Below are 25,218 nucleotides of genomic sequence, written 5' to 3' on the forward strand. Positions count from 1 at the left end.
AAATTTTTTGGTTAATTTTGTGTGAAAGTGTAGGTTTCCCTCTTGTATTATTACTTTTTTTAGAGTTTAAAACTTAATTTTATATCCCTCCCCTCGCTGGTAGCGTAGTGTGTGTTTGGGCCTGTGAGTGGTTTTTTTGTTACTTTTACTTTAGTTCTAGTAACTTTATTTGTTGGTTTGGGATGTCTGAGCAGCCCAAATCTATTTTTTCTAAGTGCCCCAGCTGATGGCCACACTCGGTGTGTTAGATGCCTGGGGGTTGAACACCTCACATCTGGATGTTCCATTTGTGCAGGGTTCAACCCCAGGGCATTGAAGGAGCGGAGGTCCAAGCTTGTTTTGGCGGGTCTCTTGCCGCCGGACTCGGCTCCGGCCTCCGCTCCTTCGGGGGTAACCGTTACCACGGTTATTCCCTTTCGGCTCCCCTCCTCCTCCTGGGACTCAACCTCCCGTTTCTGGTTCGGAGGACAGGGACGCTAGGAAGAAGGACCGGAGGGAGAAGCACCATAAGCGGCGGGCGAGACCTCTGTTTCGGCCCGCCAGCCAAGCGGCTTCTCCCGGCCCCTGTCTGCTGGCTCTCCCCTCCTCGGCTCCGGTCTCCAGTGTGTTTTCACGGGACCTGAGGAGGAGGAGACCCGATCTCCGTCGAGGCTATCGAGGAGGCACTCAAGGCCTACCTCGGTAGCCTCGTCGAGATCAACTTACAGCCTATCGGACACTGATCTGGACCGGATGATGAGAAGGTTCATCCAGGCCCAGATGCAGATGGGAGTGTTCTTTCCTCCCCTCTGGGGAGCTCGACCTTTTCAAGCCAATTGCTCCTTCTCCGACCCGCTACCGGGTTCGGAGCAGTTGAGCCGAGCAGCCGGGCGAGGGGTGGGTCGGCGCCGATAGTACTTGGTACTTCGGATCCGACCCTGCCCTCGAGTGCATCGGATCCGACCTCTCAGAGCCTGGATCCGAGCCTCGGATCCGGGGATCAGTGCTCGCCGGCGCCGTCTGTGTCGGAGCGCACTGTCCGCCGGATCCGGCGCTTGGCGCCGGCTCCGATCCACTCTTCGGATCCGAGGGGGAGCCGATTGTCGGATCCTTTGGTCGAGGTCGGCTCCCCTTTGGCTTTGGATGTAGTGGAGAGGGCCCTGTTGAGGGTCTCCGGACCCCTGGCACTTGTTTCGGCTCCGTCCCGCGCTCCCTCTGCACTGGGTCAGGCTTCCACCATCCGGCCCTTGGGACAGCCCGCTTCTATGCCCCAAGCTGTTCCCCTGGAACAGGTTGCTGCTTGCGAGGAGTCCTCTGACAGCCCCCCAGAGGATGTTCCTCACAAGCATACGTGCAAAAGGAGGCACATTGACTCCCCCGAGTCTCTCACGGAAGACACGGATTTGGAGGAAGGGGAAGGCTCCCCACGGTCACCCCCCGAGGATGTCTCATTTGAAGACATCATGGAAATGCTCCGCATAAGGGGGGGGTGGTCTGCCCCCAAGTCTTCCTTGGACGAGTCCGTGTTCTTGGAGGCATTTGAAGCGGGCCCGTCTACCTCTTGGGTGTCCCCTCCTGCCGACCCCTGGTGGACCTCATTACCACCAGGGCGTGGAAGGAACCGGACACCGTGGAGCCAATCCCAAGAGGCCCGACGGATCCTCAGTCCACCGGCTGACCGTGCCCATTGGAGTAAGGGGCCTCCGGTAGATGCCATGTTGACGGCGGCCACCAAGAGGAACTTGTTCAGGAGAGTCTCTCAGTCCATCCCGAGCAAGGAGTCTCGGATGATGGACCGCTTGGGAAGCAGATGTTTAGTTCAGCGACCTTCTCGGTAAGGCGCTGAACTACCTGGCACCTGCGTAATTAGGATGCAGTGCAATCTCATTAAAGAATCGCTGCATCTCCCCAGAGTCCATGTCGGAGGAGGACAAAGTGCTGCACTCCACCCGCATGGCCACTCTTAGATCAGTTACCAATACCTCTATCGGCTACTCTCCCATGCTACGGAAGGCGCCGCTAGAGCCGCAGGCAGGTCTAGTCACTAGACATCAGGCCTGGCTCCGTCATTGCGATTTCTCAGAGCCCTTCAAAGCGTCATTTGCGAGCGCCCCTTTGATGGTTCTGCCCTCTTTGACAAAACCGTTCGCGACACTTTGACCCAGGCGAGAAGGATGGGAAGGCGCTGTCTGCCGTCGGAATCGCTTCTCTGCACCCCAGAGGCCCTATTCTAGGAACCAAAAGGGTCAGAAGAAGATGTGGTTCGAAGTCGCAGCAATCCCAGCCTGCTCCGGACAACCAGTCCTTCCATGGCAGAGGAGGACAGGGAGGACGCCGCCCTAGAGGCAGAGGGCTCCCAGGAACTTGGTCCAGAGAACCCTTCTCTGAAAGGCCAGCGCAGCAACCCTGAGGTTGCCCGGCTGCTCCACTCTGGAGGCAGTCGGGGGCGTTTTGGGGCACCTAGCGGCATGGGAGTCCATAACATCAGACCGCTGGGTTCTCCAGATCATATCCAGAGGATACCGCATCCCATTTCGTCACTTACCAAAATTGAAGTCCCTCCCAGGCGTTCCACCCGGTGAGCGGGAGGCGCTTTGGCAGAAATTGGCCATCTGCTAAAGAAAAGAGCCATCCAGCCCGTCCCCAGACCAGATCGGATCAGGGTTCTACTCCAGGTTCTTTTTAGTGCCAAAAAGGCGGGGATCTAAGACCAGTTTTAGACCTTTCTCTCCTGGACCTGCCAGTTCCCAAGGAGAAGTTCCGAATGGTCACTCTGCACTCTATTCTCCCCCTTCTGGGAGAAAATCACTGGATGTGTTCCATAGACCTCAGAGATGCGTACTACCACATTCTAATGGACAGGCGCTCCAGGAGGTTTCTCCGCTTCCGGCTGGGAGCCAGTCACTACCAGTTCCGGGTCCTTCCCTTTGGTCTCACCACAGCCCCCAGGGTGTTCACCAAAGTATTAGCAGTGGTAGCGGCCTACCTGAGGCTTCAGGGGGTGCAGGTCTTTCCCTACCTGGACGACTGGCTCCTTACCGCCCCAACAAGGCATCTACTACTATTGGCACGAGACTCCTTTCTCCATCTTGCTCCCAGTCTGGGCATCACTATAAACACGAAGAAATCCAACCTAGCACCCACACAGCTCTTAGATTTTATAGGGGCCAGGTTAGACACAAGGAGCTTGAAAGCCTTCCTCACTGCGGACAGAGTTCAAAATCTGCAGCTCCAGGTGCGGGCCATTCTCCACTCAAGTTCAGTTCGGCGGAGTTGGTCCTGAGGGCTCTAGGGTCCATGGCGTCTGCTATAGCACTTCTTCCTCTCGCCAGGCTCAATATGCGCATCCTCCAGTGGACTCTCTTAGTACAGTGGTCGTACCTTGCTCTTCCTATGCATCATCCCATTGCGATCAGCAAGGCTTGCAAGCGGTCCCTCCTGTGGTGGCTTCACTCCCCAGATCTCCACGGAGGCCACCCATTTTGTGCTTCTCCCCCTCTCGCCACGGTGACCACGGACGCCTCCCGCCTCGGGTGGGGGGGGGCATTTTGCAGGCCGGACCATCCAAGGCACGTGGAATGATTCAGAGACCCTACTGCATATCAACGTTCTAGAGATGAGAGCAATGCTCTTAGCGTTGCTAGCACTTCAGGACTTTCTTCCCTTGGGAACAATTGCGATTCAATCGGACAACATGTCGGTTGTCTGGTATATCAACAAGCAAGGAGGAACCAGGTCTTACCCTCTTTGTCGAGAAGCCATGAGAGTTTGGGAATGGGCAATCTCCACCAACCGCTTTCTAATAGCAACGCACATTCCGGGTCGGTCCAACATCCTGGCGGACAAGCTCAGTCGCACCATTCTGACTCCTTACGAGTGGTCTCTCAATACTCAAGTAGCGGAACGCATATTCGCACGGTGGGGAACTCCTTCATGCGATCTTTTTGCCTCTCCCTCAAACACCAAGTGCGACAGTTTTTTCGCTCTGATACCTCCTCCAGGAGGTTCCCCAAGCGACGCTCTGGTGCATGCTTGGCCACCCAGTCTTCTGTATGCTTATCCCCCCTTGCCTCTCATGCTCCAAGTTCTTCAGAAAGCCTCTTGGGTGGGTTGCAGAATGATTCTCATTGCTCCTTTTTGGCCTCGACAGATCTGGTTCCCCTTCCTAAGGTCTCACTCGGTGAATCCCCCTTGGATTCTAGATCCCATTCCGGATCTGATATCTCATCCATCCTGCCTATCTCCTCCGAACCTGGACAACCTGAAGCTGACCGCTTGGCTGCTCTAGTTCCACTCTTGATCAGGACTCCCGGTATTTCGTCCCCTGTTAAGGCGATCCTGGTGGCAGCTCATAAACCGTCCACTAGGAAAGTCTATCGTAGCAAGTGGAAACGGTTTTCTTTGTGGGCGGAGCGGCAAGGCCTGAACCCCTTCACAGTTCCTCTCCCTTTAGTGCTTGATTTCTTAACCACTCTTTTTAACGATGGTGCCAGCAGTTCCACAGTCAAAGTACAACTTGCGGCAATTTCACATTATCACATTGGTCATGACTCCAGTCCACTCATGTCGGCCAAGTTGTGTAAAATTTTCCTTAAAGGTACTTTCCTTCTCAGGCCCCCTGTAAAACAAGCGGTTCCTCCCTGGGACCTTTCCTTAGTTCTCCAGGCCTTGACCGCCCCCCCCCCTTCGAACCGGCGGCTACGGTAGATCTCAAATTCTTGTCGTTCAAGGCTGCCTTCTTAGTAGCCATTACTTCGGCCAAGAGAGTTTCAGAGCTCCAAGCATTATCAGCTAAACCTCCTGACTTGGTCTTTCATCCGGACCGTGTTTACCTCAGGACCAAACCCGTCCTTTCTTCCTAAGGTAGCTTCTGAAGCAAACATTAATCAATCCATTAACCTCCCTGTTTTCTTTCCTAAATATGAAAACAAAGGTGAATACAAGCTTCACTCCTTAGATGTTCACAGGCAACTTAGATTTTATCTAAACAGGACGGCTGGTCATAGGCAATCCGACCAGTTGTTCATTTCCTTTGCTAAATTTAATTTGGGCAAGCCAATTTCTAAAGTCTCTCTGTCTCGCTGGATTTCACAATGTATCTTATTGGCTTATCAAGCTTTAGGAAGGCCCACCGGAGGTGTACACGCCCATTCAACCCGGTCAGTCTCTACCTCGGCAGCCTTTAAGGCTAGGATTCCTCTAGATGATATTTGTGCAGCAGCCACGTGGGCTTCATCTCATACTTTTATTTCCCACTACAAGTTGGATCTTGCATCTAGGGGTAGAGCATCATTTGGCTCATGGTGCTCGGAATATTCTTCCATGATGGCCGCCCAAGATTCAGGTAGCTGGGGACTCTGTTCCACAGGTTGCAGACAAATGAATCTCCTACTTCAGATTTAGAAGTTATGTACTCACCATAACGTTCCATCTGAGTAGGTGTATTCATTTGTCTGCAACCATCCCGCCCTCCTATCCCCCTGGCCTTTCAGTTTCCTGCATATGGTGTGTTACCCTTTTCAGGGTGTTCTTGCTGTTGGCAAACTCGATCTGAGGTCATGAGGGTAGAGCAGGGCATTATGGGTGAGGGGAGGAGCTGAGAGCTTGGATCCATAGCTGGTAAACCATGCCGGTTCGGATCCGATATCGGATCCATAACCCACAGGTTGCAGACAAATGAATGCGCCTACTCAGATGGAACGTTATGGTGAGTACATAACTTCTAATTTCTTTTGCTGGATGCATGAGCAATATGTTAAGAAAGGAGCACTTCACCAATAAAATGGTGTGCTCCAGCACAACAGGACATCTAGAGCAGCACTGATACAACAGGGCAGTAAAAGTGCAAACTCAGTGTGACCTGTAGATATTACAATGTCCACGTCATGTACAGACAATGCCATCCTTATGGAGCAGAGTAATGGTCTCATCACAATTTAATATTACAAACTCTGTTCATACTATAAATATAAATGAGCTTTCTCTATATTGTTTAAAAAATGTTCAATGCACTTTGCATGTGCAGTAATACACTCCAGTAAGGTACAAAGCATTATATATTTCTCCTCCAGGGGTTGTGGGTACTTATCTACCAGATGTTAAGGACTTGAAGGCATTTAGTTGCACCCCTGACCTTACCAAACACCTGGACTCATTCAATGTTCTGCCTAAACTTAATATGAGAGCCTATAGTAGGTTTGGTCCCTTATATGAAGACAAACCTACCATAAACTGTATAACTTGAGAACTCAGATGCTAGCATTAACACTCACACTAGTGCTGACATCCTTAATCTACATAAATTCACTCTTATGACACTTATATGTCAGGGCTTGAACTGTTCTGGTCAGACATTATACTAAAGGTAGCGAACTAAGTAATTTAATACGGAATGGAAATGTATTACTGTAATAAGCCAATACCAATAAAAACATATAAATAATACCCGAAAACTCAGCTTTAAAATATGCTACCTTTGATACCATATTTTAGACCCAGATCAATGTAACTTTATAGAAATGAAAATAAAGTCTACACATACAAATATTTAATAATCATATAAATGAACAATGCTCTTTGCTGTGTTCTCCATAAGTTATGCTATCGAGTAAATGCTACTATGACACACTATAGCTAGTCTCAGTTCACTTGAATGCATTTACTACATAATACATATGGTACTGAAACCAAAATAGAACGAATCTGCTTAACTTTGGTGATAAAGAAAATACATATTCTAATGTATTAAGTCTAATACAAAAAGTCTAATACGAAGTGTAGATTGGAGCTAGATGCTATCCTGTATTATATATTGGATAATACATTAAGGGTAGTAGAGCATTTATTCTCTTTTTTGTTTCCATCCTATCTTCCACAGTGATCTCCAATGATTTCCTAATTACTGGTGATTATATTCATGTAGGTGCATGTGTGTATATTCTTATATAGTTATATTGTTTTCTCCAGGACTCATCAGAATAAGAATGTGTAAAGTAAAATAGCTGAGGTATGTCGAAACTGTTGTAGAGAAACATAGCGTTAAGATCTTTTTTAACAAGGTCATTCAAGATTTAAACAACACAGGGCAAGGGTAATAAAATGGATGGGAGTAATGACTCTTGGAGCATTTGAACTTCAAATTTAAATATTCCCTCAAAACAAGGGAAGAAATAATCAGAGACAACTATCTCCTTCCAAGGGGAAGGAGAATCACATACAAACTAAGATTAAGCGAGGAATGAATATACTCTATGAATATGATTAATAAATTAAACTTGAGATAACAACTGAGAATGGATAAACTTTCAAATACTATTAGAGATACAGTTCTTAAAGTGATGTTACCTGCCTTTAGGCAAGATCGCAAGATCAGAACTGGTTAAAATGGATTTTCTAACTTTGATACCTTATTATAAAGCTCATAAGAAGAGACTTGGATTGCAAAAGTAGTGATTGTTAGGGAATGGGTGGGTTAGGCTTTGTACCAGTAATGGTAGGACATATAGGGCCATTAAGATTCTTTTACTTAAAGACTAATATACAAGGTTTATATATACTAATAATACAAACAAATTTTGCCAGGTCCTGTTAAATTCCTGGTCCAGGAGATTAGTGGATAGGCACAGAGAAAGGACGGGAATAAAAGAATGCTTTCATAACATGTTTTTAATAAGAAATAAACACGTACCAATATACTTACATAAATTTTCAAGATTACTTACACAAAATAAAAGATTTATAAATGTGGGAAATAGACTCATGGAACATTAAAGGGCTCCAGAACATTAAGAAAAGGAAACTGTTTCTTCACCTAGCTTTACAGTCTAAGGCAACCTTCTTACTAATTCAAGAAACTCACTTAATTAATGAGCAATGGGCAGATATCAAAGGGCAAAAGTGGATAAGAGAAATGATAGCCTCTGAAGGCAAAACCAACAGTGCAGGAGTAGCTATTATCATTAAGAACCACTACAAAGATAAAATTTTAGAAACCAAAACAGATAAAGAAGGAAGATGGTGTTATGCAACCCTTTCAACTCCAGCTTACGATAAACCCATCCTACTTCTCAACATATATGCACCCTGTAATAACCAGCACTCCTTCTTCGCTTCATTGTACCCTGTCTTAAATCAATACAGTAACCACTATATGATCATAGGAGGAGACTGGAATGCATATCAGAACCCAAAAAAGAATAAGTCAAGTTCACAGAGATCATGCAATAAACAAGCAGTTTTAATATTAAGAAAACTTAAATATGGCTTTAATTTATATGATCCCTTCAAATATGGTAATAACACAAATAATGTTACATTTTACTCCAACTGTCATAAAATGTGGTAGAGAATTGACTTTTTCCTAATTTCAGAAGCACTAATTAACCTTGACCCCACAGTATCCGTTCATACTCGTTACTTGTCTGACCATTCTAAAATTACCCTAAACATTACTAAGACCACCATAGACAACACACAATATCGGGGATACAACTGGTCTCTAAACCCAAATCTCTTAAATAAAAAGGAAATAATTCAGGAAGTTCAGAACACTCTTAAAATTTCTCTAGACAAGTTAACAAAGCAAAAATGCCTTCCTGATATTGAATGGGTGGCAACTAAAGCTCAGATAAGAGGTATCTTTATCCAGAAAGCTTCTTATTGTAAGAGAATCCAACTCAGAGAAGAACAATAACTAGAGGCTAAAATTAAATCATTAGAGCAGGATCTATTTAAAAACTACAACACGCAAACGGAAACAGAACCAGACCTTTTCTTGGTTCACAACAATAATCTAGCATTTCATGAAACTAAAATACTTGCAAAATATGCTAGCCATATACAAACACCGTCACGAGCACTTGCGAGGATTATTAATCAGTCTAAAACACCTTCACAAATTCCGGAACTATTTTATAAGAATAAGACTCATATGAAAACCGAAGATATTATCAAAATTTTCGAAATTATATACTCTCAAATCTATGGAGAACAAAACCATCTACCTGCAAATGATAATAGTGCAGACTTCCTACAAAAACTCAATTTTCCGAAAATTGATGCGAAACAAAGAAAAGAATTAATAGAACCAATAACCATTGATGAAATAATAACAACAATCAAAAAATTGAAATCACACAAATCTCCCGGCCCAGATGGCCACACAGCAGAGTTTTATAAAACATTCTACCTTATCACTGCACAAATATTATCTCGCGTATTAAACTATATAATAAGTAATAAAATCAATGATATACACTTTAATGCATCCAAAACGATTTTCATACCTAAAGAACACGCAGATCCTCAAAATCCGGATAGTTACAGACCCATATTATTACTCAATATTGATAACAAAATTCTAACATCTGTTCTGGCTAATAGACTGAAAAAAATAACGGACATAATTATTTCGAGTGAACAATCTGTTTTTTTATCTTCTAGGCAAACCAGTGACAATACACTAACACTACACACCCTAATTTCATATGCCAGTCAAAATAACCAAAACATATATGCACTAATTATAGATGCTTATAAGGCCGTTGATAGAGTCAACATAAGATTTTGATTTCAAATCCTACCCTATTTTAACATACCCCAAGAATTTATTCTAACCCTACAAATATTATACAGCAATCCTTATGCAACATTATATATAAATAAAAGATGGTCTAATAGAATTCAAATCAGATGTGGCACTCATCAAGGGTGTCCCCTTTACTGTTTAACCTATATCTAGAACCCCTATTTTTAAACATCAAACAAAATGTATATCATAATGCCCCAGTAAGCTCCTTGTCAGTCTTTGTTGATGATCTCAACATATACTGTACAACGCCAACCACAGACACCAACAAAATACTATCTGCTATTGAAGATTTCACATCAATTTCAAACTATAAAATAAACCTTAAAAAAACTAACATCTTCCCTTTAAAAACTCAGAATCCTTTTTCACTCCTACCACTGATAGGTCAAATAAAATCTGAAGAAAAGATTAAATGTCTAGGAATTACATTCTCTACAGATAACAAAATTTTTTACCTTAATAACATCAAACAAAAGTGGGACCACATTTTACTTGATCTAAAGAGATGGAAAAATCTGAAACTACCACCATTAGCTGAAGTCTCGATTATCAAAATGAATATCTTGCCCAGATTTTTATACAGCTTCATGTCTTCCCAGCTATTAATACCCAAGAAGTTTTTTAAGCAGATTCATACTGAATTCACTAAATTTATATGGGAACCAAAAAAAAGTAGAATCTCATATGATAAACTGATGACTCCGAAAAACAAAGGTGGATCAGACCTACCAAATTTTGAAAACTACTACTCTCATAAATGCCAATAGAACTTTAAGAATTGCAAACTACAATAAGCTAGATAATAGCTGGTCCTCACATTGGGTAAAATTAGGTTTTAAACATATTGAAAGCCTGAATATAAATCCCAAATCAATACCTTTCTTAAGTAGTAAAAACCATTAAAGCATATAACCTATTAGAATCCCTTAAAAATTCCATAACATTAACACAAAATCTTTTTAATTCAGTAAATCTCCTTCAACCCATGATGATACTGCAACCTATCCACAAAAAAACAAACTTGAGAATTAATAACCAGCTACTTGACCTGAAAAAATTCCCACTTATAATTAATATAACGCAACAAGATCAATACCCATTTTTGAATTGTCCCACGCAAGAAATAAGAAACCAATTGGGCCTACCCAAGACATACTTGTTGATCTTAAGACAGATTAAAGAACTGTGTTTAAGTTACCTTCAAGACATAAACATAAATCAAGATGACTTAATCAAATGCAACTCACTTTGGCAAGCTCTTCTACAACACAGTAAATTTATAACATGCTCATACAAACTGATCAAAGACCTGAAATTTCAAGAACGCATACTCTTATCTAATTATTGGAAAGAAAAAATACCATTGATGGAAAACAATAAAATAATACAAACAATCAATCTAACAATAAAATCCATATCTCTTCAAAAGCTAGAATTTACCCAACTCATGATATATAATAATGCTTATTATACCATGACCGCCGAAAAACGTGCACGCTGATTGGCCAGCGTGCCCGTTGTAAATCGAGTTATACTAATGGAAAAAGGTCCGGTCACCCGGACTTTTTTCCATTAGTATAACACGTTTTTTTAAAACACTGTCTCACTATGTTAAATGGGTTTAACATAGCGAGACAGTGTTATAAAAAAAAGCAATGGAGAAAGCAAGATCTCCGTTGCTTTTTTCGCTATGTTAAATGAGTTTAACATAGCGAGACAGTTTTAAAATAAGCAGCGGACATCTCCGTTGCTTATTTTTAAACAAAACTATGTTAAACTCATTTAACATAGCGAACACTGAAAAAAAACAGGAGATCTTCTTTCTTTGCCCACAACTCTGATGTACTGCGCAGGCGCGGTACATCAGAACTACGCGGATGCCAGACATCTGCGGAAGGGCAGTAAACAGGCATTATACTATGCCATTATTTAAGAAAAGTAATAGTTTCTTTTCTTAAATAATGTCGTAGTATAATAGCAATAACCACTTCTGGGCGTGGGTAATGCTAAATTTACCCACGGTTGGCTTTTTGGTCCTCGGGCCTTCCGGGACCAAACCCGCCAACCGTGGGTAAATTAACACCCAGTGAGTTATTGCTATATTACCTGCTTAGACTGCATAAATTTAACCCTAGAAACTCCCAATTTTGCCCACATTGTAAAGATGAAACTGCTGACCTTTTACATATGTTCTGGAGCTGTACATGTGTATTCAAACTTTGGAACTCCCTGAAAGTACAGCTACAAAAGATGGGATATCAATCATCAACGCTCACGTGGGAATTTACGATACTACATATTCCCCCAATTAACCTATCTAAAAACCAAACAATCATTCTCATTAATATCTTCTTATTAATGAAACTTTACATAGCTACCAACTGGCTGACCCCATCTAAAATATCATGGAATAGCTTTGGGAACTTAGCGACAAAACATATATTAGCCCACAAATACATAATAAACAAACAAAACAAAAATCCCAATATTTTGAAACATTGGGAACAAATTTTCAATATTATACTTGCATAAAACATTGACTTTGGAAGACATTTACAACATACACAATAAAAATCATAACATCATATAGTAGTATACTAACTTGATGGTACTAACCCTGGAGAAAACAACTTTTATATTTTTCCATACTATTAAATTATGAAAGCATTCATTTAAATAGTGTAAATATGTTTTGATCGTTTTTGTACCAGTTGTATATCACCAGTGTTTACGCTTGTGAAATGATGTATATTAAAAATAAATAATAAAGAAATATTATTGAAAAAAAAAAAGAAAGGAAACCATTCACTGGGGCAGGATTCAAATGGCTACTGCAACTAGTGATATATTAAAACATCTGCTCTTACTGTAAGTTTGCTTATACAACTGTACCTTACTACCAGATGAGCTTAGTATCAACTTGGTACTGAACACTAAACAGGACAACCCAAAAAAAAAAAAAAAAAAGTAACTTTAAGTCATAACACATGCACTGATTGTTTAATCAAGCCAGACTACTAGGAGACTACTAGGAGTCATTATCAACCAGTCTAAAGTATGACCAACAGTTTAATTACGTACATAGGTAACAAAACAAACCAAAAACTTGCGCTTATTTATAAAAAGAAACCACATGGTTGTATAGCTGTTGCTCAAGCCTTTTTCCTACTCTGCCTCATCTGTGCTGTTTTTAGTTGCAAATATTCAGACAACCAATCTCAGCTAATTACAGAAGAGCTGTAATAAAATAGCTAAACTTGCTGCATATCTGCAAACAGTGTATTGCTATACTACACCAAAGAGTTTCCTGTAAGTTCCGAATGGTTCATAATAGTATTTCACAACATTATAAACAAACTTCATAAATGTTCCATCATAAATGTTCATATCAGAAATACATTCCAGCCAGACAGTGTAGTGCTGAATGCCAAAACCTATTCCTAATACGAAATTTAAATATTCAGATGCACTATTCTCCATTAATGCAGTAAAAAATGGAATTCACTCTAAAGCAAAACTGAACAGGAAATTAACATCAAAACAATTTCAAGTACTTCTTACTGTATAACAGCTAACTTGTACCATACCACATTAATAAGGTCATGTCATGCTTCTGTTGGTTGAAGTTTATAAGTCTGAGTCTAATTAGCTACAAATGTTATAAGGAGAATACTTTCTTTTTTTTCTGCAACAGTTCACAACACATTTTCCACTGCTAATCACTCTCACTTAGCTTGCACACATCATATCTTACTCTGTCTCACTGTCCTGCTGTACATAATGTCTTCCACAGATGTATAGCCTTCCACTGTAAATCACCGGTCAATTTCCTGCTGTATATGTATATGTATATATATATATATATATATGTACTGGATATAAAAAGTGTACACACCCCTGGTAAAATGCCAGGTTTTTTGTGATATAAAAAATGAGACCACAGTAAATCATTTCAAAACTTTTCCCACCTTTTAATGTGACCTATAACCTGCACAGTTCAATTGAAAAACAAATCTGTTAGGGGAAAAAATGTAAAAAAAAAAAAAAAAAAACGTACAATATGCTGGTTGCATAAGTGTGCACACCCTTAAACTAATACTTTGCTGAAGAACTTTTTGATTTAATTACAGCATTCAGTCTTCTTGGGTAGGAGTCTATCAGCATGGTATATCTTGACTTGGCAGTATTTGCCCACTTTTCCTTGCAAAAGTGCTCCAAATCTGTCAGATTGCGAGGGCATCTCTTGTGCAGAGGCCTGTTCAGGTCACCACACAGATTTTCCATTGGATTTAGGTCTGGGCTCTGGCTGGGCCATTCCAAAACTTTAAATTTCTTCTGGTGAAGCCATTCATTTGTTGATTTGAATGTATTCTTGGGGTCGTTGTCGTGTTGAAAGGTGAAATTCCTTTCTAGCAGACGCCTGAAGGTTTTGGGCCAAAAGTGACTGGTATTTGGAACTGTTCATAATTCCCTCCACCTTGACTAAAGCCCCAGTTCCAGCTGAAGAAAAGCAACCCCAAAGCATGATACTGCCACCACCGTGCTTCACTGTGGGGATGGTGTTCTTTTGGTAATGCAAAGTGTTTTGGGGTCAAATATACCATTTGGAATTGTGGCCAAAAAGTTCAACCATTGTCTCATTAGACCATAACACATTTTCCTGTATGCTTTTGGGAAGCTTGATGTATTGTTTTGCAAATTTTAGCCGGGCCTGGATGTTTTTCTATGAAAGAAAAGGCTTCCATCTTGCAATCTACACTATAGTCCAGACATATGGAGAATACGGGAGATTGTTGTCACATGTATTGCACAACCAGTACTTGCCAGAAATTCCTGCAGCTCCTTCAGTGTTGCTGTAGGTCTCTTGGCAGCCTCCCTGACCAGTTTTCGTCTTGTCTTTTCATCAGTTTTGGAGGGACATCCAGTTCTTTGCAAAGTCACTGTTGTCCCATATTTTCTCCACTTTTTATGACTGTCTTCACTGTGTTCCATGGTATATCAATGCTGTGGAAATATTTTTGTACCCTTCTCCTGACTGATACCTTTCAACAATGAGATTCCTTTGATGCTTTGTAAGCTCTCTGCCAACCATGTCTTTTGCTGTAGCAAGCAACTGAGTAAATGTCAGGAAAATCCTACGAGGATAGCTGAACTTTTTTTGGGGTTAATCAGTCTCTCTTTAATTGATGGCAGATGTGTACCTAAGAAGACTGAATGCTGTAATTAAATCAAAAGGTGTTTCAACAAAGTATTAGTTTAAGGGTGTACACACTTATGCAACCAGTGTGTTGTACGTTTTTTATTTTTTATATTTTGTCCCTTAACAGATTTGTTTATTTTTTCAATTGAATTGTACAGGTTATAGGTCATAGATTATCATCATCTTCTTTCTGCTGTTCCCATTAGGGGTCGCCACAGCAGATCACCTGTTTCCATTTCTTCCTGTCCTCTCCATCTTGCTCTGTCACACCAACCACCTGCATGTCCTCTCTCACCACATCCATAAACCTTATCATAGGCCTTTCTCTTTTCCTGTTACCTGGTAGTTTCATCCTTAGCATCTTTTTCCCAATATACTCAGCATCCCTCCTCAGCACATGTCCAAACCAACGTAATTGTGCCTCTCTGGCTTTGTCTCCAAACCTTCGAACCTGGGCTGACCCTCTAATATACTTATTCCTAATCCTGTCCACCCTCGTCACACCCAGTGCAAATCATAACATCTTTAATTCTGCCACATCCAGCTCAAACTCCTGCCTTTTTGTCAATGCAACTGTCTCCAACCGATATAACATAGCTGGTCTCACTACCCTCTTGTAGACCTTTCCTTTCACTCTTACAGGTACTTGTCTGTCACAAATCACTCCTGACACTCTTCTCCCACCCACTCCACCTGCCTGTACTCTCTTCTTCACCTCTCTTCCACACTCACCGTTACTCTGAACTATTGACCCTAAGTATTTAAACTCATCCACCTTCGCCACCTTTACTCCTTGCATCCTCACCATTCCTCCATCCTCCCTCTCATTCACACACACATATATTCTTAGTCCTGCTGACCTTCATTCATCTTCTCTGTAGAGCATATCTCCATCTCTCCAGGGTCTCCTCCATCTGTTCCCTACACTCACTACAGATCACAATGTCATCTGCAAACATCATAGTCCATGGGGACTCCTGTCTGATTTCGTCTGTCAACCTGTCCATCACCATTGCAAATAAGAAAGGGCTCAGAGCTGATCCTTGATGTAACCCCACCTCCACCTTAAACACATCCGTCACCCCCATCGCAGACCTCAACGCTGTCACACTACCCTCGTACATATCCTGTACCACTCTTACATACTTTTCTGACACTCCTGACTTCCTCATACAATACCACAACTCCTCTCTAGGCACCCTGTCTTATGCTTTCTCTAAGTCTACAAAAACACAATGCAACTCCTTCCAACATTCTCTGTACTTCTCCATCAACACTGTCAGAGCAAAGATCGCATCTGTAGTGCTTTTTCCTGGCATAAAACCATACTGCTGATCACTAATCATCACATCCCTTCTTAACCTTGCTTTCACTACTCTTTCCCATAACTTCATGCTGTGACTGATCAATTTAATCCCTGTGTAGTTACTACAGCTCTGCACATCACCCTTATTCTTAAAAATCGGTACCAAAACACTTTTTCTCCATTCCTCAGGCATCCTCTCACTTTCCAAGATTTCATTAAACAATCTGGTTAAAAACTCCGCTGCCATTTCACCTAAACACCTCCATGCTTCCACAGCTATGTCATCTGGGCCAACAGCCTTTCCATTCTTCATTCTCTTCATAGCTATCCTTACTTCCTCCTTGCTAATCCATTGTACTTTATGATTCACTATCCCTACATCATCCAACCTTCTCTCCCTCTCATTCTCTTCATTCATCAACCCCTCAAAGTACTCTTGATATATGTATATATATATATATATATATATATATATATATATATATATATATATGGGAAACGTTTTGAAATTATTTATTGTGGTCTCATTTTTTTATATGGTAGCAAATACTTTAATAACCAGCCAGGATAAGCGCTTTTGTCTTGTAGGCAAGACTTCGTCAGATAACTCAACATTACATCACATTACTTTTATACCACTCATAAATTAACTACAATTAAAATTTAAAGACACATGAGTCCATGTATAATGCAAACCACAGGCATAAACCAAAAAAATACATACTAAAACTTTAAAACTTTAGGATAATGCCTTATGAAATAGATGTAATCAAAATAATAAAAAAATAATAAGAAAAATGTGTAAAAAGTATACTGATTTAAATTTTTACTGCTTTGGCTATCAACACCGGCTTAATAGTGATATATTCATTTAAACCGGGAAAATATTAGATTTTAGCCTAAGCTGCCACTTCAATTCCCTATTAAGCAGCACTGTCAGAGCAAAGATCGCATCTGTAGTGCTTTTTCCTGGCATAAAACCATACTGCTGATCACTAATCATCACATCCCTTCTTAACCTTGCTTCCACTACTCTTTCCCATAACTTCATGCTGTGACTGATCAATTTAATCCCTGTGTAGTTACTACAGCTCTGCACATCACCCTTATTCTTAAAAATCGGTACCAAAACACTTTTTCTCCATTCCTCAGGCATCCTCTCACTTTCCAAGATTTCATTAAACAATCTGGTTAAAAACTCCACTGCCATTTCACCTAAACACCTCCATGCTTCCACAGCTATGTCATCTGGGCCAACAGCCTTTCCATTCTTCATTCTCTTCATAGCTATCCTTACTTCCTCCTTGCTAATCCATTGTACTTTATGATTCACTATCCCTACATCATCCAACCTTCTCTCCCTCTCATTCTCTTCATTCATCAACCCCTCAAAGTACTCTTGATATATATATATATATATATATTTATATAGATGGGAAACGTTTTGAAATTATTTATTGTGGTCCATTTTTTATATGGCAGGAAATACTTTAATAACCAACCAGGATAAGCACTTTTGTCTTGTAGGCAAGACTTCGTCAGATAACTCAACATTACATCACATTACTTTTATACCGCTCATAAATTAACTACAATTAAAATTTAAAGACACATGAGTCCATATATAATGCAAAACACATGCATAAACCTTTAAGATAATGCCTTATGAAATAGATGCAATCAAAATAATAATAAAATAATAAGAAAAATGTGTAAAAAGTATACGAATTTCAATTTTTACTGCTCTAGCTATTAACACCGGCTTAATAGTGATAAATTCATTTAAACCGGGAAAAATATTAGATTTTAGCCTAAGCTGCCACTTCAATTCCCTATTAAGCAACACATTTTTAACATCTCACCCCCCCCCGGGGGTTAATCTTCACGATGTCAATGATCCCAAATTTAAAACCACTAAAAAAAGAACAGTCAATAGAGTGTTTGTACAGCGCACTAGTCTCCTTCTTAATCCAAATGTCGTGAAAGTGCTCATACATTCTTTCCTTCAAGGCCCTCTCCGTCTTTCCTATATAGAATGCAGGGCACCTTTCACAAATAGCCAAGTACACTATCATTTTGGTGTTACAATTGCCTCTACAAAACCACACTATACTGTTCATACCATTTTGTAAACATATAATGTCCTCCTTAATAATGCGTGAACACTGTTTACAGTTACCACAAGAACTAGTTGCCTTACGTGTTACACAATTGGGTGTCTCCATTTGTTCAAATACTCTCTTGAAATTCTTTCCTGTTTTAAAGGAAAATATGGGTTCACTCCTCACTACTTCATACAACTCTTTGCCAGTTTTTAACATGCTCCAATTGGCTCTTAAAATGTCAGTGAATGTATCTGAAAAGGTATTAAATTCAGTTACACAAGCCCTTTGGAATTTATTGTCCTCCCTTCCTTTAACTGAATTATCCAAAGGTTTACCCAATAAAGCCTTATATCTAGTACCCCACCCTCTGTATATTTCATCCAACACACCCTGGACCAACTCTCTTGGATACCCCCTCTCCATAAACTTCTCACCAAGGAAATTAAGTTCCCCAATTAAGTCAGCTTTATCTGAGGTCATTCTTGCAATACGTACTGCCTGTCCTTTTACAAGACTTTTTACACATTTTTCTTATTATTTTATTATTATTTTGATTACATCTATTTCATAAGGCATTATCTTAAAGGTTTATGCATGTGTTTTGCATTATATATGGACTCGGGTCTTTAAAATTTAATTGTAGCTAATTTATGAGCGGTATAAAAGTAATGTGATGTAATGTTGAGTTATCTGATGAAGTTTTGCATACAAGACGAAAGTGCTTATTCTGGTTGGTTATTAAAGTATTTGCTACCATTTTTGAGTTTGGACCTCTGCTTGCCGTTGGCTGCTGAGTATTTACAATTATATTCTTGTTTTGAGTTTTTTCATTTTTTTTATATCACAAAAACCTGGCATTTTAGCAGGGGTGTATACACTTTTTATATTCGCTGTAATCTCTCTCATCTGTTCTCATCTTCCTGCTATACATATTCATAAATAGTACTTTGTCTTCTCATTTCCTTTCTATTTTCTGTTTATTCTACACTTTAACGCATGCCTGTCTCTACACTCACAGTATTTCAGCTAACAAGTGTCATTTGTATCCTCTCACCAGTCATATCTTATTCTACTTCAGTACTGACACCAAGTATGTATATGAAGCGGTCCTTTCCTGAACCTTCAACTGTACTGCCTGCCAAACAGCAGAACAGGTATTCCAAAGGCCTTGTGTTGTCTCCCTTCACCGCATCAAGTCCCAAAGAGTATTCATTACCATTACACTCTCCTTCTTTGAAGATTCAGAGGAGTGCCTTGTGCAAAATAATGCATGATCAGAGGAGTGCCTTGTGCAAAATAATGCATGAACTATCCTGCAGATTCACCACACACACACACACACACACACACACACACACACACACACACACACACACACACACACACACACAGATGAAGATGGTACTGACTCCCATCTTTCCTTCCTAAAAGTTTCCAAGTTTATGAAAAAAAAGTTTCTAAAAAACCTTCAGTCGGATAGGTAATTAGAGATCAGTCTAAAGGTTGCAACATGGTTTGTATACCTTGCATATGTTGAAAAGAGAAAGAAATTCAAAACCTGAACATGCAGAAATCCATCTTAAGTGACCACTGAGGCTTGTATTGCAGTCAGTAGGACCATATGGTCAATAAAACTTACACCAGCAGCTCAACCCCTGCCCCCTTCCCATCATGCACCTTACACACGCACTTCTCTCTGTCTACTTCTTGCTTGCAGTGCAAAAGCTTTGGCTGAGATAAAATGATCACAGGCAACACTTTAACTTTTTTACCACGGGAGGGTGGGGGTGGGAAGTGGAGGTAGGGCAGTCCACAGGATTTGAAGACTACCTTACTCCAAAACACCCATCTCTCGCATCCACTGGAGAACAGATGAGCTGGAGGGCTGTCACCCCAAGAAGAAATGAATGGGAAAGCTGGGTACAGGAATGGTAGTCATTTTGTTGATCCTTCGTATTACAAAAAAAAATCTACTCCTGTCTCCATAGTCCTAGAATGCCAGGTATCATGTTTAATGCCAGCATTTTTTTTTTCCTCTGTGTCATCGTGGCACTGTTGTTGGTTCTGACATCTGCCTTAATGGCATAGCTTTCCTTGTTACACACATTGGTGTTACCAATGCGGACTTTATTGATGCTGGCCATTCCTTTTGGGTCTGAATTCTATTCCAGTACCCTACCCACAGTAGATTATCTTGATGTTGGTCTTTCCACTGTTAGTAAGACTTCATGCCTTGTCATCCTGCCTGTTGCCATTTTATTTAGTACAGCTGGTTCTGGTACAAGTGTTTCTGGAATTGGAGTTTCAGACATTGGCTGTAGTGCCTTTGTTGGCCTTTCTCAGATGTTGATAGTTCTGACGTCACGTTTTCTGGCATAATCTCCCCTGATATCACTGATTTCAATACAGAGTATAAAACAGCTTCTATCCAGAGAGTCTCCTGCCTTGTTTTGGGACGCACGTTCAGAGCTATTTCTGATCACAGTGCTTCTGGCATTTCCTCAGCCTAGGCTGTTATTCCCAGATGTAGATTTCCTTGTCTTCTTCCCTTTTGCATTAAAGTACTCCTTTGTGGCTTCTGTTCACAGGAATCTGGTGGAGTCCCTGGAGACTGACCCTCCCTCCCCCAGGTTCAAGGTTGTCCATGTAAATCACAACATATAGACCCTTATCTTGAATTTCCAACAGGCGATTATGGTAGTAAACAAGAGGTAAGCTCTCCCTCCTTTCTCCTGGATAGCCCCTGTTTTGAAAAGATTTAGCAGTGATCCAGTAGCGGTGGAATTGGCCCACTCACCCTCTCTCCTCCCCCAAAGTGAGAGTGTATACATTATTTTCTCACCCACAAACTTTCTGGACTGTCCTTTCCTTTCAGACTACCACCATAGCATATGATGGGATCCTTACACTATAGCCTCTGTCCTTGAGAAAGAAAACAATATTTTCTGGTCTCTGTGAGAGAGTCCATTTTGGAAAGAAACTTCCAAGCCTGATTCCATTGTTTCTGTGGCCATCTTTCAGAAAGCTGCCACTGTACAGATCCCTGCTGTCCATCTCCTTGGTAAGAAGTCTCAGGACATAGACTTGTTCCAGAAACATGTCTTTGCCATATCGTACTTGGAGGCACTGAACTGTTTAACACACATGCTTTATTTTCTGAGAGATATGAGAGAACTGTAGAGTATTGTAAAAAATTTGCTGGAGGTTTCAGTGAAAGGGAAGAAATTAGGATCAAGGGTTTGACTTAATCTTTTCTTGGTAATGTCATCACGTGTGCTTTAATACCATGGAAATGACTGCTGGAGCATTGAGATCTAGTATTGCCATTCGCCTGTACTACTGGCTGCAGCTGACCTAGTTGACTGGGGACTGTAAAGCAACCTTGTTGGGCTGCACCTTTAAAGGTCCCTTCCTTGTTTTTTGAAAAGTAAGTAAGCACGTTATTAATTGAAAGAGACATGGCAGGTCAGAACAGCTGTAGGTATAAAGTTTCTCACTGTCCAGCATTCCTTTCCCAGAATCTAGAGGAGCCAGTTATATATTTCATTATAGTGCAGCCTAGAGCAGCAGAAACAGGAAGGTTTTGGAAACAGATAACCCCCAGTCTGCCTCCCAAGTACTTCACATGTCTGTATCTGCAGTGGCCCCTAGAAAACCTCAGACTGTCTCAGGGTGGGTTGTAACTGTCCTAATTACTTTCCTGATGGTCTCCACATTCTCTCTACAGGAGGCATTTTTGGGGAGATTCTTCTTTAATGTCAGAACAGTAGTTTTATTTGTTCATATACTTAAAGTTCATATAAAACTGGCTTTGTAACCTTCCAAATATATTTTAAAGTAAATATTTACTTTTGTAATTATTTTCCATTTTGAAACTTTAGCCTAGCTTGGCTGCTGCCTTTTAAACTAAAACAGTGATCAACATAATGGCATTATTTGGTGAGTGTGAGCAGTTGACTGTATTACAACATTAACATAAATAAGAAAGTTTATGCTAGTAGCATGATTGCTGCTTTTCACTAATAGTGTGTCAAGGAGATGCATATTTAGTGCAGTGTCTTGTTTAAAATCTTTCATGACAGTGATAATTTAGAATGTGTACTGCAGACTACATATTTAATTAGAATTTCATAGTAATTCAAACTTTCTGTAAAAAATATTTTCTGTAATACCATTTTAAGCTGAGGACAGACTTCTCTTTGTACCCTTTTAAGAACTAGGTGGTGGTTAAACCTCATGACCTGCAGTCTCAGACAGTAGGTATTACAAAATGTTTAGCTGGCTTCCTTTCACAGATTGTATTAGAGGAAATTTATGATTTGTAAGTTTACTCTTAAGCATCTGGTTCATACCCTTGCACCTTATTTACAAAGTGCTGATGCACCAGAATTTTTAACAGTTAATAATTTCTTTACATTTTGTCAGTTTATTTGAATAATATTCTGTTTCTGTCTGTCTTATTCTGTGTAGCTCTGACATGAGCAGCCTCAGTAATACTTTGGCACGTGAATTCTTAAAAGATGTACATCGGCTGTGCAACGCAATGGCCCAGAGGGCAGAGGCCAGGGAGGAGGAAGAAGAGGAGAGTCATGTGGCAGTACTTGGAGAGTACCTCGTCCAAGGTCGAGGCTTTTTGCTGCTGAGTACATTGGACTCCATCATTGATCAGGTATCAAAATGATATTATTTCATCATTATTTTATTTTACTTTTGAAGTCCATAGGGACAATAACATATGTGGAGTGGCAGCCACAAAATTTAGTGACATCGCAAAAAATCTTTAGATGTTCATCATGTTTCACTGTTGCATTCATTACTCTTGGGTTATCCTGCTGGCAGGCTACCCTCAGTCGGCCAAAATTCCAAAGTCTAGGTCCGGTGTCGGTTGCTGTCGCCTCTTCCCTGACGTCAGTGCGCCAGGGGTATAAAAGATGCAGCCAACCCCATTTTCTTCAGTCTTTCTTGCCGCGCGGTGCCCGAAGCAAAAGCAGTTCGCAAGTGCTGGTCGGCCAACTCCTGAGATTTTCAAATCCGAATTTCAGAACTGAAGTCTTCATTAAAGTTAAGTACCCTGTTGGGGAAACGTTTTTCTTGCTCCAGACCGATGTCAGAAAAAGTTAACAATTGTATTTCTAGTGGGAAGCAAATACCTCATAAGGATTTTCACTCTTACTGTATTTCTTGCCTAGGCCCTGATCACAACGTTTCTAGCTGTTGGTTTTGTGCTAGATTTAACCCACGCACTATTAAGTGTCGGTGTGATTTTGCATTTCATTACTTTGGTCGAAGATTTAATTTAATTATATAATGCCGTCAGACCAGCCGACAACCGGAGTTTACAAAAAACGCAAGGACAAGGAAAAGGATAGGCATCCGAGGTCCAAAACCGATGACGAGGCCTCTGCTAGGCCAGTCACCGGTTCTCAGTGAGGCGCTTTTGCAGACCCTGGCGCCAACTGCCTCAGAGCCACAGGCCGCTTCCGACTCCCACGTGGAACAGACTGGGTCTCTGGACACTCGGAAATCATTCCCTCAGATGGTCCAGAGCCGCTGAGCAGGCATCGGCTTCTGAGGGTGTCTTCAGACCTACACAACTATATATTAAGCCATCTTCAGCTTCAAAGACAAAGACTAAAGCAGCTCTATAGACAAACAAACAAGTACAGCATTCTCCTACTCAGACTTCCATGCCTAAGAAACAGATGCTCAAAATGGCCGAAGACCTAATTACTTTGATCAGGGGTTCCCATCCCCCTCCTGATAAGAGGCCCAGGCAAGAGACAGAGTATGATTCTTCTTATCAGGTTTCTATTTCCTCCGATTCCTCTTCTGAACAGGATTACTCCATGCTTCCCTATGAGGATTCTGATGCTGAAGAATCCATTCCTTCAGCCTCTCCTCCTGAGGATTATTCTTTTGGGGAAACCCTGCATACTATGAGGGAGCATTTCCACTGGGAGAGCCAAGATTATTCTGAATCTAAGGAAAAGGCTCAGAGACTTTCTGCTACTTCCTCAGCACAGACCCCTTGCTATTCCACCTGTTCTAAACATTGTAGATGATGTATTTTCAGAGTCCGGCCTGTGTCCTGACTCTTTACCCCCTGCACCTACAAAGCCAGACAGATACTACAGGGTCCTGGATTCTCATAAATTCCTGTATAAAAACCCCGCTGCTGACCAAGAAACTATATCTCAGGGTCCCAAAAGGGTTAAAGCTCCCACTGCAAAAAACCCTGTCCCCTCTGATAAGGATTCTAGGGCTCTAGACCGATGGCGGAAAAAAGTCTACACTTCTGCTACCCTGGCTGTAATGGCTTTAAATTGTCAGTTTCATATGCTTAAATATCAGCAATATTTAATGTCACTGCTTAAACAGAAATTGTTGACAAATACTGAATGTTCAGAGAACAAGGAATTGCAGGATTTATTGCATGTAGCTGAACAAGTGGGAAAGCATACTTTGCAATGTGGATATGATTCTCTGGAGGCCTCTTGCAGGGCCGCTATTACAGGTTCTGTTATTAGAAGGCATGCTTGGTTAAAGGAACAAAATCTGCCTGATCATGTTAAAGCAAAATTATTAGATGCACCATTACAGCATGATACTTTGTTTGGTACTAAAGCAGAAGAGGTGTTGAAAAAAATGGAGGATAAAGCAAAATCCATGCAGACAGTCAATGATTTCTTACAGGTACAGCCACCCAGGTTTAGCAGGAACTGGCCTTCTAAAAATTGGTCCTTTCCAGTGTCAAGACAGACCACAAAGAGGCAGATACAGGCATCCCAGAGGCAGATCTTGGCCCCAAGGCTCATACAGGCCTAAACAATGGGGTGCTCCTACCTCCAAAAGCGGAGAAGACAAATCACAGCCTTACAGGAAACGGTCCCAATGACTTTCCTCTACCAGATCCAAGCACTTTTCTTTTGGCAGCCCCCTTGGGGGGAAACCAGCACTTTTTTCATCAAATTGGCAAATGGTTACCCAAGACAAATGGGTCCTGAACCTAGTGTCCCAAGGCTACAGGTTCCATTTTCAC

General features: G+C 41.2%; 1 protein-coding gene across 1 annotated transcript in view; it reads left to right on the forward strand.

Moving 5' to 3' along the window:
- Window positions 1-25,218, forward strand: part of LYST (lysosomal trafficking regulator) — a 3,825,950-nt gene that overhangs the window by 118,091 nt on the left and 3,682,641 nt on the right. Inside the window, exon 2 of the mRNA XM_044075805.1 lies at window positions 22,650-22,848. Within this exon, the coding sequence (XP_043931740.1) occupies window positions 22,657-22,848 (192 nt within the window). The 5' untranslated portion in view covers window positions 22,650-22,656. The remainder of the gene's footprint in view (window positions 1-22,649; window positions 22,849-25,218) is intronic.

Source organism: Protopterus annectens, chromosome 1.part1, assembly GCF_019279795.1.
Source record: "Protopterus annectens isolate FY-2018-M chromosome 1.part1, PAN1.0, whole genome shotgun sequence".
NCBI classification, from domain to species: domain Eukaryota; kingdom Metazoa; phylum Chordata; order Ceratodontiformes; family Protopteridae; genus Protopterus; species Protopterus annectens.